The sequence below is a fragment of the Panthera pardus genome, unplaced genomic scaffold, assembly GCF_024362965.1.
Source record: "Panthera pardus isolate Hobbes unplaced genomic scaffold, ASM2436296v1 HiC_scaffold_1, whole genome shotgun sequence".
Taxonomy (NCBI): domain Eukaryota; kingdom Metazoa; phylum Chordata; class Mammalia; order Carnivora; family Felidae; genus Panthera; species Panthera pardus.
Genome location: NW_026526654.1, coordinates 11423659 through 11438746, shown reverse-complemented (window position 1 = coordinate 11438746; position 15088 = coordinate 11423659). Strand labels below are relative to the sequence as shown.

At 51.4% G+C, this 15088-nt stretch overlaps 1 protein-coding gene across 2 annotated transcripts in view; it reads left to right on the top strand.

The window, feature by feature from the left end:
- The window catches only part of COL4A2 (collagen type IV alpha 2 chain), a 174997-nt gene that overhangs the window by 112961 nt on the left and 46948 nt on the right, over positions 1-15088 (top strand). For both annotated transcript variants that reach the window (XM_053889011.1, XM_019443909.2), the window contains exons 12-20: positions 286-327; positions 2016-2114; positions 4010-4045; positions 4591-4641; positions 5533-5577; positions 8705-8758; positions 9626-9692; positions 13460-13570; positions 14078-14227. In XM_053889011.1, the coding sequence (XP_053744986.1) occupies positions 286-327; positions 2016-2114; positions 4010-4045; positions 4591-4641; positions 5533-5577; positions 8705-8758; positions 9626-9692; positions 13460-13570; positions 14078-14227 (655 nt within the window). The remainder of the gene's footprint in view (positions 1-285; positions 328-2015; positions 2115-4009; positions 4046-4590; positions 4642-5532; positions 5578-8704; positions 8759-9625; positions 9693-13459; positions 13571-14077; positions 14228-15088) is intronic.

Here is a 15088-nt window from a genome sequence, read left to right as displayed (position 1 = left end):
TATTACGTACTTTATATGTGAAACTCGCAAAAGAAAAGACATTAATTTTCTTTTGTGTCAAATAGGTTTGGGGAGGGGATGCCAGAATATTATGCAAAGATAATTGTTTGGTATTTTGCAAATAGATAGAGCTTACATCTCTTTTTCTAAATATGTATATATATATATATATATATATATATACATACATATAAACACACACACACACACACACACACACACATATATATATTTCTCTGTGGTTAATGACTTTTAAAAACTCAGAAAAACCATTTCTCTTTTCAGGGCAACAGAGGACTTGGTTTTTATGGACAGAAGGGAGAGAAGGTAAGGAAACATAATAGATTAAAGCAGAGGCCTGCTTAGCAATTAGGAAATAAATCATTTTGATGACTGCTTTCCATGCAGTCGTCTTCTGACCACTTGCATAGGAAATGATCACTATAAAATGCCGGGCTATGGGAAACGCTCCAGTTACGGTGATGGGTCACTGAGACAGTGAAAGCCAACAGTCTAGGTTAGCCCCGGACAGACCTGTGACACAGATGCGAGTGACTTCAGCCGTCTGCAGCACCCACAAAGGAAAAATATTGCCCGAGGTGTCTCCCAATGTGCGGACCCCCAAGGTAAGTGAGCAGAGACTGAATGGAGAACCACGAGCCAACGTGGAGCCCACTCAGGGACCGGGCTCACAGGCGAGCAGGAACCACGTGGGCGTCTGTAATCCCTGCACCACCAACACGCAAAGACCAAGGGCCTTCGAGAGCATCACTTGAGGCCACTCACGTGAGACGCCCAATGTGGCAGGTGGCTCACACAAGCAGAGGCTCACCAACACGTAACAGGTCGCACTCACCACAAAACCCACTGGCCACCGTGAACTTTGTGCCGTGGCCTCATTGTTGATGAATTTTCATTTTGTTTTTCCACTGGGCTGTTTGATCACACAGTACACTGAGTGGAGTCCGGTACTGCTCAGGTCCGAAGAGAAAGACTTTTTCTTTGTGCTAATACTGTAGAAAAAATTTACAAAGGAAAACGTTGAAAAATCTGAACACAAAAAGTTACACACCTATACAATGAAATATGACAAAATAGTGAACTAACATAAAAAGAAGAAAAATCTGGGAAGAAATCACTGGGCAGAAGGAAGAGTCATCACTTTAGACAGGATGGAAAAGAAGTGAATGTGTATCATCTCCAAAGAGTTGAGTTGAATGTTAATAGAGTATCGAGGCCCCATAGGTAAAGGAAGACGAACCAAGACCTCCAGGCAATTCTCAGATACAATGTTAGCAGACTCTCAGAATACTACATTGTGTCACTTTGCTCCTGTTCACATTATATGACATCTGGGCTCAAATTTGTATTCCATAGTCTGCATGTGGAAATGCCAAAGAAAAGACAATAGGTTTCTTTTTGTGTCAGTTTCTGGTAGATGAAGCCCCTTCTTATGCAAGAATCCTTGTCTAATTGTTGCAGATTGATTCCTTCTGGGATCTGTGCACCAAGTGAGAAGTGTTTCTTGCTAATGACAAAAGTGCAAATAAAGCTTGAGATATTTTATCTGTTGAAGATGCTACTTTTTATTCTATAAGAACACCCTTAACGGGCATAGCAGTGGCGAGACTGGAGTAGTCTTTCCTTTCTCAGGCATATCTTACACCTGGGTCCCAATCTTGGAACACAATAGAGGGAAACATTGATGTGGAGACATTCAGCCCTAGTACAGGAATTCATCATAAGGAGATAACGCCACAGAAGCAAATGTAACCCACACTTATGAACAACCTCAACACTGTTTATGAATAAATTGCAAATGATGATGAATGCAAGGAGGACACAAATAATTTTACGTTATGATTTTATTTTATACTATGATTATAACATTACAAAACTGGTGTAATTTTTGTAATATACAAAAGTAGGAATAGCAGTTTGTAGTGGTGCTTTTGTTCACACCTGATGGTGTCTTTGCAATTTAAAGCTGACTACTTTTGCTAAACCATTCCCAGGGTGACATGGGACAGCCGGGACCCAATGGGATTCCATCAGACATCCACCATGCCATCATCGGGCCCATGAAGGAGATGTTCCACCCAGATCAGTATAAGGTAAAGAGGCTTGAGCAAAGTTGACTGTGTTTCCAGTTGAACTAAAAGAAAGGAACTTTCTTTGATCTTTTTAAAACAATCACAAAGTGGTAAAGTCTTAGTACCCAGCTGGCTCATCATACATGAAGACACCGCCCATAATCACACAGGTGTGCTAGTCCATCATCTTAAAAAAAAAAACTGTGACAAATTTGTGACAACAGCAGAATTCACGAACAGTCTCCAATCTGTCCTGAGTATGCACATCTCCTGTGCAGGCACAGGTTAATGGTCCAAGCATAATTCAGAGCCAGGATGGGAACTATCTGAGCAAAGTGTTGTGTTCCGCAAAAGAAACCTACTTTTTGTCTTTGCTGACAATGGAGCATCACTGTGGGCATTCTCCCATCAGTCAGTTTTCTGATTTTTATAATTTCCATTAACATTTTCTTTGATTAAAAGTGTACTCTTGGCATCTAAATAAAAATTCAGGGGCGCCTGGGTGGGTCAGTCGGTGTAGCGCCTGACTCTTGGTTTCGGCTCAGGTCACCATCTCACAGTTCGTGAGTTCGAGCCCCGAGTTGGGCTCCATGCTGACAGTGTGGAGCCTGCTTGGGATTCTATGTCTCCCTCTCTTTCTGCCCCTCCCCCCCAAAAAAAATAAATAAACTTTTTTTTTTAATTAACACCCCACTCTACCACTCACTCACTCAGACAGGCCAGTGAACCTTCCCCAGTGTCCGGGCTCCCTTGTGCCAAAGGAAGGTGGTCAATAAACTCAACCTCATAATGCTGCTGAGTGGAGACCACTCCATCAGGGCAAAGTCCCCAATTTGAGGTCACAGACAGTGCCTGGGACCAAAGTGAAAACCCCAAACATGGGATCTAATTCCAACTCTCAAGTATCTGTCCAGATGGGGATTGGGTGCTCGGCTGTGGCTGGGGGAAGGCAGGCCTCTGGGAGGGAGTCGCTCTGGGCAGCTGTGCCTGACTTAACAGCCACGTGACCATTGACAGAAGGGGCTTGGGCGGTGGCTGATGTCAGGCAGAACGCCAAGGAAAGCGTGTCAGGAGCCATCTGAGCTTAGAGCAGGATGTCCCTGGACATCCAGGCAGAAAGGGGACCCCACTGAGTCATCAGGTGGGATCCAGGCGGGACTCCGGCTCCTGCTGGTGCCCTCGCCATCAGCCAGGTAGGGCCTCTGTCCAGTTTCAGGACAGGAGCCAAGCGGGGAGTGAGGCCAGAGGACGTGCGATCCCTGCCGAGGTGCTCAAGCTTCTGCAGCAGATTTCCTTCAGCTTCTGCAACAAGATGGATGGGGGACAGGGGCCTGGCCAGCCTGCAGGAGGCCGCTGAGAGTGACAGCAATCCTGGGTGCCGTCTCAGCAGCAATGAGGGAAAGAACCCAGTGGTCACTGCATTTCTTCCCCCGTTTTAGACCAAGAAGAGTGGTAAAAAGCGATCATATAAAATTGAGCCTGCTTCCTAAATAAAGCCTGTTTAGCTTGGGGTTTTAATATGCTCCAAACGTGTCTTTTCCCCCGAGAGGACCTTCCTAAGGCTCTTTTATTCAAACGAACGCCATCGCTGGGGGCCTCTCACGGGCACATCCTCTGCCACTGCACGTCACCATGGGCCTGCGCTGTGGGCGAGGGGGGGGCCGTGCAGAGAGCGGACGGGCAGCCTCCCCATTCCACCAGATGTAGCATGGGATTTAACTGATATTGGGAAAGACCAGAAGAAGTCATACTTCTTTTCTCTTGAACTTTGAAGCTGCAAAACATGGGAGTTGTTTATTATGAGTCACTCGTAGTCACTGTTTGCCGTTGCATTAACTACTTTTTGGATGGTGAAGCCCATCCGTCCTTTCTGCTCTTGAATTAATGCTCTTTCTGACACTTCACTGTCTTCACAGGGCGAAAAGGGGAGTGAGGGGGAGCCGGGAAGAAAGGTAAGTCGAGCAGCGGCCGGATTTCCTCTCGCTGGCAGGGTCCCCCCAGCCCCCCACCCGGCCCCCACTCCCGGTGACCACGCACAGGGCTCTAGCAGCATCCACCTGTGACACCGGGTGGTGCTTTGACACTTCTTTTCAGAAAACAATTTTAGAATGTCTCCCCTTTTGCATAATATACACCAGCTAACCAACATCTTCTGGGGTTTGTGACCTGAACATCGGCGCTTTAAGAGAGCAGGTGCACAGGCGGAGGGACGGCGGGCTTGGCAGTGGCTTCAGTTCTGGGGCCAGCACATCGTTGCTATGCTGTCTTCCGTCCTCGTCATGCCTGCCCTGTATTCCCAGCCCTCCTGGGCGTCACCTGCTACGTGACAATGCCAGTGGTGTCCTGGAGCGATGCTAGTTCAGGCCACCTGGGGGACTCTCTGTGACCCTGAATCGTACTGGGCTGGACTGGGGACCCCAGGAGTCCCAGGGGGCTAGAACACCCGAGGGGGTAAAGTGCACGGGCCAGCTGCCTCACATCTTATCTCTCCTCCTAGGGCATCGCCTTGAAGGGAGAAGAAGGAGTCATGGGCTTCTCGGGCACACGGGTAAGCGATGCATCCCGTAAGTGCGGTTTGCTGGGTTTGCGTGTTAAGTAGACTGGATTCCTCCGAGCAGACTTGAGGTTCCCTGCGAAGTCGAGCTAGAGGCACAGAGAGGTCCCACATACCCTCTCCCCTCACCCACGCACAGCCTCCCCACTCCCAGCGTCCCTGCCAGAGTGGCCTGCTGACCGCGGCGGGCGAGCCCACAGTGATGGACACGCCCTCCCCCCCAGTAACCATGATGTTGGAGACTCCACTGAAGGAGGGCAGGGGCAGAACACAGAGACATCTCTGCCAATGCCGGTGAGGCTGCCTTAACCCACGGTAACGGAAGTGTAGACTGTCCCCAACACGGGAAGTTGATTCTTGTTTCCCTGAGAGTCTAGGACAGTGGGTGGGGTGCTGGGGGTCACGGGAGTGTCCCCCCCATGGAGATTCCCTGTGGTTCCCATGCCCAAGGGCAGACCTCCATCCTTAGAGCGCGGCCTCAGATGACGCCTGCCACTTCGGTCCTCCCTCCATCGGCCGGAGCTCGGTCACCTGCCACACCTCACTGCAAGTGCACTGGGAAATGTGGCCAGAACAAAGGCAGAGTGGCCTTATGGTGGCTCTCTGGTAGCCACCGCCACTAAAAGGACGCGTGTTAGAATCTTGGAAAATAAGAGACCCCTGAGGAAGTTGGAGTGCAGGTCTTTTAACACCTCCACCGGATGAACCATACCATCTTTCTAGACTTCTCCGTATTTCTTTGGGCAGTAGATGTGATGACCCACCTCCTTCAGAAAATAATTTTGATACTTTCATAGTAAAGCATTTCATGTTAGCCCGTGCCCTCCGGGAAATGTTGCTGTCCATTCTGAGATGTTTTTGCTTCCGTTTTCTGTCCCAACCCAGGGTTCTCCTGGCCTCGATGGCGAGAAAGGTTCACCAGGACAAAAGGTAAGTTTGACGCGCCTGTTTATTTCACCACCGTGCTTTGCAGATGATTCCACATTAGCACGGACACGTCCACAGAGCTTTGGTAGCGACCTGCACAGCATTGCGGGAAAAGGACGTACCGTGTGCCTAACGACCCCTCACCGTGGTTCCCAGCTGCTTGCTGTTTGCAGCCGTCACACGGTCGACAGTATGGGACACACCTCTTGGCGCCCATAGGCCAGGATTTCCATCATTCAGTCCTAGGAAGTGCATAGACAGGCTTTTTAGAAATCAGTTCAGCCTCTGAATCATGACTGCATTGAATCCTGCCAGGGCTCCACCGCCGTGTGGACAACAAGGACGTGGGGCTCATCAGTCTCCACGGGGAGCTCCCCGGGGACTTCAGATGGACGTGGCCTCCGGGTCCGGCTTCCAGCCGGCACTAGCCCTAGACCCAGGCTCTGCTGACACTCTAACCCGCTCGCAGCGGGACCAGCGTCGACTCCTTCCTGCAACCTTGGCTTGTCTCACTCCTCCCGTTCCTGTCCTTTCATCCCAAAGTCAGGCTGAGAAGCTGACACCAGGGTTTCCCTAATTGCATCCACGTTCTCATGACATTCGTAACTGATGCAGTCACCCCCAAAGGCGGTGTTCCTGGAGGACGGCTGTCCAGGCGTACCCCAACCGAAGGCCAAAAGGCCAAATTCCAGTGGAAGGATTTCATTAATCAAGCAAAGAGACAGAGAACTAAGGCAACGTCTACAAGGGACCCGTCTCCACTGCCTGTGGAACCGAAGTTCTGTCGTTCAAACTTTCATCGCTTGCCAGTGACAGGGAAATTATAATTACGGGTTTCTTCTACACCCGGCACTCAGGAGTTACAGATTTTTTTTTAATGCAGTTGGATACAGCTGCCCCCTGGAACTCGCTGTTTATGTGAGACAAGACGCCCAGTTAGACACTGACCACCTGGGGCCTCTAACTGCTGTGGCCAGATGTTAGAACGGAAGGCCCTCATCTTCCAGGGGAAGACGGGGACACTTCCGGCCAAGTGGGACGTCTCTGTGGGGAGACAGTTTACTCAACCATACAAATAGGAAATGCCCAGGACATGTACAGATGGCAGAGTCCCTGCTTGTTAGGCCGCACGGCACCTCAGACGTGACCACTGAACCTCGTCTTACTTGACAAGCTGCCATTACTCCTAGCGACCTGTTCAGTTACTGATCTAGTCCCCAGATAATTCCTCCTTGACCGCACAGCCCTTGCCCCCCCCCCCACCGCCACCCCTGTTGTTATGTCTGCACAGAAACACAAAGACAACCCGTTAGGTGGTTGTGTTGACTCCTGGTGTGCCAAACAATCAGGGTTCCAGCTGCCTGTGGTCTCACGTGCACCTAAGTACAATCTCCCCCTTTTACTCTGCTGAGTCCTACATAATACTGAGCCCACCCCCATCCCCAGTCAATTACCTGCTGCTGAGAACTCACAGGGAAACTTCTAGATCATTGTTTTGGCTTTTTGGGGTTCCAGCAGCCAACAGGGAGACCTGTGGATCGATAGAGCCAATAGTGAGAGACATCCTGAGCACTCTTCCATTTTGCCCTTTCCCCTGTTGGTTTTCCGAAGCCCCCGGCTCATTCCAAACGTTTGCTCAGACGTGTTTCGGAAACGTTGGTGCTGCTGTGGCTTATGCAGCACAGGTGGTGAGCACGTTGTACGGAGGGGGTGTGGGGGGGGTACTACCCACTACTGCCCAGTGATGGCGTCGCCCAGCCAGACGGCACTCAGGCACGTAGCACGAATGCACGTCTGGCCGCATCCAGCGCGGCATCTGGGCTGAGTTGTTAGGTTGGCACGCAGGCCGCTGAGGACTGAGCGCCTAGCTGCTCCCATCATCGGTGCGCTCTTTCAGGACTCTGTGCCTGTCTCGAGAGATGGCCTCCAAGTAGGAGATTGGTGGGACCTCAGAGAAGTTTCCCTTCACTTCTGAATCGTCAGCTCCACCTAGTGTGAAAGGAAGTCCGTCGACATGAAAGGCCTGCGCGGAAAGCACAAAACCAACCCCGTCATTGCTCACGCTAAGCAACAGGACTTTCAGCATGTGTGCTCCCGCATTCCAGAACATCCTGTGAAATAACCAGGCTGCATTTTTTACACCACTGGCGCATGGTATTCTCAACTTGGGGCCTCACTGTACCTATTCTTTGGCAAGAGGGAATGAACTTCTAGGTTTCTTAAAAAGCTTTACATATATATCCAGCTATGATGTGACTCACGAGGGTGAATGTTTTCTTTCAATAAATATTCAAGCAGATTAGAAAGCAGCACTGAGCACTTTCTAAATGAAGAGAAAAATTCTAAATTAGGGGGCATTAATGCTCCTTTTTGGTGCTCGTAAAAATTTTTCAAAATCCCGCTTGGGGGAAGGTTTTAATAGATGGATCAATCATAAAATCACTGAAGGGGGGCAACCCGGCCCCAAGCCTCCTGAAGTGACGCAGTAGGAAGGACACGACACGCCTTGTGACTAATTCTCGCTCGGAAGGTGCACCTGAGCCCAGGGAGGGAAGCCCGTAGCGAGAACAGCTGCTGGAGAGGACGTCTGCGGGCAGAGGTGCACACTTTCCACCACTGCGAGGAAGAGTGGACCACCAGTGACCCGGTTTCTTCAACAGCAACAATAACAGAAGTTATGGAAAAAGTAGAAAGGAGGAGGCAACTCTTAAGAATTGTGAGGCCAGGGTGCCTGGGTGGCTCAGCCGGTTGAGCGTCCGACTTCGGCTCAGGTGGCGATCTCACGGCTCGTGGGCTCGAGCCCCGCGTCGGGCTCTGTGCTGACAGCTCGGAGCCTGGAGCCTGCTTCAGATCCCATGTCTCCCTCTGTCTCTGCTCCTCCTCTGCTTGCTCTCTGCCTCAAAAACATAAACGCTAAAAAAAATTTTAATTAAACAAAATAATTATGAGGCTTATCAGCCGCAGGTCACGTTTGGACTTTGAGACCACAATCAGGGAACATTGGGCACAGAGTGGGTAGTAGGTAATTTTCATGGGTTGTCAGTGTTGTCAGCCGTAATAATGGTATCGTGGTCACTTCTTTAAATTCTGTGTTAGCAGTAAAACTAAGCCCCGAACATCTTTCCTGCAGGGAAGCAAAGGACTGGATGGTTATCAAGGCCCAGATGGACCCCCGGGACTCAAGGTGAGCTCAGTTTTCCTGTGGCTGGAGGTGTGGTCTCCTGCCATCCACCCCATTGGAGGAGGTGTCCTCTGCCCTGTTTAACACTAGCTAAGCAAGCACACAACACCCTGCACTGGACAGATGATACAGACACAGACTTATTGGTCCCGTGTCTGGACCTCACAGTGCTGCACACCACACAAGGCACATGGAGGGCACACTCGGGATCTGCACCCGGGAGCAGAGGGGACTAGCGGGGCTGTGGGGAGAGGCTTTATAGTAACAAGAGGGTGGGGTATCCCCTGTCCCCAGGGGGGAGTATGATTGGCTTGCTCGAAGAATGGGCTGGCAGGGAGGTGAGGACCAGTAGGTTGAGGACCAGGTGGGGTGCAGGTGGTCGGGTGATGGGGCTCCAGCCAGGCGGGGAGACTTTCCTGCTGGTGGGGAGCGTATCTGGTGAGGACAGGGGCACTCCGCGGTCAGGCCTTCGGGGGCCCCGGGAGGCTCGAGGACACCAAGGCAGCACTTGGAAGTTTCGGTGTCACAATCCAGATCAGGGTACAGTTGCATCGTTCCCAGCTTGGGTGTGGCTGCAGCCTGGTATCCGATGGGTGGCTGGGGTACCGTGACCAACAGGGGAACAGTCTGCCCTGCAGAAAGTCATCCCCTGCCCGCTTCTGGTGTTTGACAAGGACTTCAAAGTGAGGTTGGTGCCCTGCCCACACCGCTGCTTCTTGGTGTGTCCGGCTGGTGGCTGGGATGCCCGGGCATCACCACAGCACAGGGCAGACAGTCCACATCCAGCTTTACTCCCTGGTACTAAGCGTAGTTTCCCAAACTCCAAAAGGCGGGCCTCACGTTCTTCCATTCTCCTCTTTCTTCCTCCAGGGAGAAGTGGGTGACCGCGGCCCCCCAGGTGCCCCTGCGTACTCGCCTCATCCCTCCCTGGCCAAAGGTTTGTGTGTGATTTCTCCTGCGTGTCTACATCGTACAGGATCCTCTTCTGTCTCGGACACAGAGTCATAAACTGGCAAGAGAGGCTTTCTGAGTAAAACAAAGCAAAGCAAAACAAAAGATGTTTAGAACATAACCTTTGGAGAATATCAGTCCCATGTACAACTTAGCTGAAATGCTTAAATGTGGTGTCACAGAGAGGCGCTCGTTTCACCTGTGCCTAAGAGAGCGCCCTCTGCTGGGCGAGCCCTGCACTTCCGCATACGTCGTGCAGATTCTGGTTTCGCCACCTGTAAAGTCACTGGAGAAATCCAGTCCTTGGGCACATCTGGCCTTCCTGACGGCGGGAGTCCCAGCCGCCTTTGCTGGTTTCTGCCGCACGTGCACCAAGATGTTTACGGCCCCTGCTGGCCAGTCTGAAGCCGGAAACTGGCCATAATCCATAATCTGTACACAGCCACCTCCTTTCAACCTTCGAGGAATCCCCAGGTATTTGTGCATGATGGACTGCCCAGGAGAGGCTCCCGGTGCCCCAGTTGACCCCTGAGTGTACATGAAAGGTTTTGCATGTGTCACAGCTAATGCCCTTCTCGTGATTTCACTCAGCCTCCCAGATTGGCAGGATCGTACCAAAATACGATTTTAATTCTGTGAGAAGAGCAGTGGGCTCAGAACCTTTTTGAATGTGAGTCCTTCTAGGTTCAAAAAAAAAAACCTGTTTTCAGTGCCCCCTCTAAGTAATCATATGTATATTTACTTATGGGTGATTCACCCATGTTGTGCAAAGCTCCAGGGATTTTGGCTGCTATGGTTCACTACTGTATCCCCAATTTCTAGAACAGGACCAGGCAGAGAGTAGGTTACCTGAACGGCTGAACAGTGTATGTACTAAATAATGCACATCAGGAAAGAGTTTTACTTTTTTTTTTTTTTTTAATTAGAATAGGGTACATCATCTTTTTATTATGAAAGTACCCTTGCTCTTTTTTTTTTTTTTAACATTTATTTATTTTTGAGAATGAGAGAGGCAGAGCATGAGCAGGGGAGGGGCAGAGAGAGAGAGGGAGACACAGAATCCGAAGCAGGCTCCAGGCTCCAAGCTGTCAGCACAGGGTCCGACGCGGGACTTGAACTCACGGAGTGTGAGATCATGACCTGAGCTGAAGTCGGACACTTAACCGACTGAGCCACCCAGGCGCCCCAAGAGTTTTACTTTAAAAGAGTTTTTTTTAACTAAAGATGGTCTAATGTTTTCTTCCTGCATCCAGTATATGTCCGCGGGTCAAGGACTCACTCTCCTGCTTGGTGCGAACCATCTGTCAGTTTAAGAACAGCCTTTGCATGTGCTTATCCGCTGTTGGTGAGAACTTAGACTAGCACAGGGCTAAGGACATCCCGGCAGAGCCCCCGAGGGAGTTCTCTGCAGGGTGGCATTCAAAGGACACCACTGGCCTCCCTCCGCAAGAACAGCTGTGTTTTGTGCATTCTTGCGAATTAACACATACCGGTAAATGGGTATATTTGGAATCCCTACTCAACACCTCAGATCACCCTCCCTGCGCGGCTGGTACTCATGGAGTCCATGGGGTGTCCATGGACTGCGACATGCCTGCCAGGCCAGAAACCCCAGGAAGAGGAACATGAGGTTGATGTACTGTCAGTGGTTTTGGGGAAATGGAAATACTATCCTTGAGGCTTTGGGAACATAATTTTTTAAATTAACGTTGGCGATTTTTCAAAAACGTTCACTGCCCAAGAGCCCAGCGTTGATCTAGCTTCCCCTGTCCACCACCCTGTATTTCTAAAACCACACTGGGAAGGCGATGGTTTTAAATTGGTGAGCTGGGGGGCGCCTGGGTGGCTCAGTCGGTTAAGTTTCTGACTTCGGCTCAGGTCATGATCTCGCGGTTCGTGAGTTCAAGCCTCATGTCAGGCTCTGTGCCGACAGCTCAGAGCCAGGAGCCTGCTTCCGATTCTGTGTCTCCCTCTGTCTCTGCCCCTCCCCCATTCATGCTCTGTCTCTCAATAATAAATAAACGTTAAAAAATTTTTTTAATTGGTGAGCTGGCAGGTGAGGGCTCCTGACACAGGCTGATGAGCAGATTCCCTCAGCGAAGAAAGGAAAATAAATATCTTCACAAAGTAGCTTTGCAGGAGCTCGTCGAATCCCAAAGGGTGGAGGAGACTTGTGCTTTTTTTTCCCTAATGGTTGCAAAGTAACTGAAACAAGTCCTGCTCTTCTTCCAAATGAGAGAGTCTGTGGTTTGCACGTTCATCGTCGTCTCTCACTCCATGCTCATGGCGAGCATTTCTTTAGGGCTCGCCGGAGCCCGGGCAGGGGTCTGAGTTGTTAGACCATGATGCTTGTTAATTGATTTACTTTTCCTAACCACCCTTTGAGAGGGGGCCTGATGTTAGTCTTGTTTTGCTGGTGGATAAATTGAAACACAGGAAGTTAAGCAACTTGCCCAAGGTCACATAGAATGAGTGGAGGAGGAGCATTCAGCACCCCCCTGACCCCTGTGCAGAACCCAGCACCCCTCCCCTGCCCCGCCCTCCGCAGGGAGCCGAGCCCCAGCACAGGTAGCCCAGACTCACACTCTCCACCCGCTTGTACACAGGCACACGGGCATCCTTAATTCAACGACTTGCTTTTGAGGTTAAACAAAAAAATTAAAGATCCCATGCAGAGTGATGGCTTTCCTAACACTTGATAATCCCTATGCGGTAAAATATCATATTATCTCATCTTTTCTCTCATCTTTCCCAGTTGTATTCCAGGGGAAAAAATGTGTTGCACAGTAAAGCATTGCTGTTGACCTGCACAGAACACAGCGAGGCCGCTCTGTGTGTGTGTGTGTGTGTGTGTGTCTGTGTGTGTCTGTGTGTGTCTGTGTGTGTCTGTGTGTGTGTGTTTCAGGATAGGGTTTGTAAGAGGGCTCACATACACTATCCCTCCAGCAGACAGCCAGGAAAAGCGGAGCTGGGCTGGAGCTGGGGCTCTGGGGACGAGGGGCCTCACGCAGGAAGCCACCCTCCTCACTTCCTGGTCTCCCTGCACGGAGCCTGATGCACGGGGGGATCCCCAGGCCTGTCGTTTCTTTCTTTATCCCCACTCTAGACTCAGCTGCTCTCCCAGCCTGACCCCTGTTCACAGATCCCCAGCACTCCCGCCAGAAGCAGACGCTCCCCTGATCACTGCTTTCCACTTGGCTGATCTCCTCTCCAGATCCCCTTCTGCCACCGTCCTCTGCCCTGTCCCTCCTGTCTCCTGTCCCCTCAGAGGGCACCCGTGTCCAACTGCCAGGCTGCCGTGTCCGTGAAACCTGAGTGCCGGTGGGCATGAAGCCTCACGTGTCTGTAAAAGTGGGGCTGTAGCTCTCCCCGTCCCCCACGGCTTTATGAGAACGTCAAGTATTGCACACCAAGCCCAGTGCGCACAGCAAAAGCTCCACAATGTCACCTGTTCCTATTATTTTTAATCTCTACGGTCCCTCAATGTCCGATTTCTCCCCAAAATAATCTTTCCCCCTTTTGAAACCTCTCTGTCATTTTATGATATTTATGGGAATCTTGTATCGCTCCTATTTGATTAGGAATGAGCTCCTCGAAAGCAGAGACCCCCATATATTAAACATTCGGACCCCCGCCATCCTTCGGTGTACGAGATAAACGAGTAAATACATGTTTGGTTGGTGAAGGTGTGCATGTCTGAGGCGGGTCCTGGACAGCGTCCTGTTCTCATTTCGAAGTCTGTCTTGATTCCAGGTGTCAGGGGTGACCCAGGATTCCCAGGGGCCCACGGAGAGCCAGGAAGCCGGGGTGAACCAGGAGACCCGGGCCCACCAGGCCCCCCTGGCACGTCCATCGGAGACGAAGGTAAAGGCTCCCTGGTGTCAAAAGACCAAACGTACGTCCCCTCGGGTCCCAGTACTGACTGCTCAGCTCTGCAGCCGGAGTCTCTTAAAGACGAGGCTCAGGAGCTCTAACGGACTCAAGTGCATGCACCCAGTGTCTTCCCGGGAGCGTTGGGCCTGTGACAGTGACCCTTCCCCCCGCCCCACCCCGCCCCGCCCCCCGCCACAGGGCCAGGCTGTGCAGTTGACAAGTAACCAGCATGATGCTGTCAGCTGGCCGGGAGGAGTGTGCACAGCCCTCAGACGTCGTGGCCACACTTACGACTCTCAGACCATTGTCGGGGGGTGAGAGGAGGGGCTTTTTTAAAGTTGAAATATGGTGATGGGACCTTCCAACAGCATCGACCCTTAAGGTCCTGACCAGACTGTAAATCCGCGAGTCCTGGTGGCCTCCTGGGGACGGGAATGCCAACACACACATTACACGTCACAAATCTCATGCTGCCGGTGGTCACTGTTGGATTTTCAGATGGCAAGAGAGGTTTACCAGGTGAAATGGGGCCCAAAGGCTTCATAGGAGACCCAGGCATCCCCGCGCTGTACCCCGGCCCTCCGGGAACCGACGGAAAGCCAGGGCCCCGAGGACCGCCAGGGCCTCCCGGACTACCTGGGCCAGACGGTAAGTGGAAGGAAACTCAAGAGTGGTGGTTTTCGTGTTCAGACAAAGAAGCCTGGCCCCAGTCAGATCTTTCCTGGGGTTTTTCTGCTAAATAATTCGGTGAACCAACGCGGCAGGCATCACGCTAGGGCATGGCAGGTGCTCTGGGATGCAAACAGAAAGGCTGGTGATGGAAGGAGGGCACAGCCTGGTGAATCTGTTGAGTATCAGCAGGCCCGCGGACATGACCCAGTAGGGCTTGGCCGGCTGTGGGTCCAGTGAGGTCAGCTCTCCAGTGGAAGACCTGAGCCGCGCAGTCTGGAAGCAGGTGCATGCTGAACGCTGTCGGGTGTCTGTGTGGTACGTTCCATCACCTTCTTCCAGGGTGGAGCCTTCCTGCCTTGACTTGTAGCCTCTCTCCTCTGTCTTACTAACAATCCAAGCAGACTTGATAATCTGTCTTCTCAGCCCACATGGAGCCTCTCACTGAACAGTTGATAATAGTCGACAGGAAGAGGTGACTGCGTTATCGTAACAGGAAGTGGCCGCCGTTGGCCAAGGTCGAGACGCGAGACTCTGAGCGTCTGTAAATCAGACAAGCATGAGCTTCTGGATCCCACGCTGCCTGGGGGTGTCGCTGAACCGTAGCAGAGTGGAACTTCCAGGTTCCGATGTTACCCTGGCTCATCTTTTAGCTGAGGGTGCCCCCAGGAGGCAGGGAGACAGGCAGTCTGTCTTCGTGCTTGCCATCAAAAACGGTGATCTTTGCAGCTTCTGAGTTTAAAGGGCTGTTTTCGACATTGTAAAATCCCCTAATGGGAGCGTTCCATCCCCTCAAGAGTTTGGATATATGAGGCCTTAGAAGAAAACATGAGCGCCCAA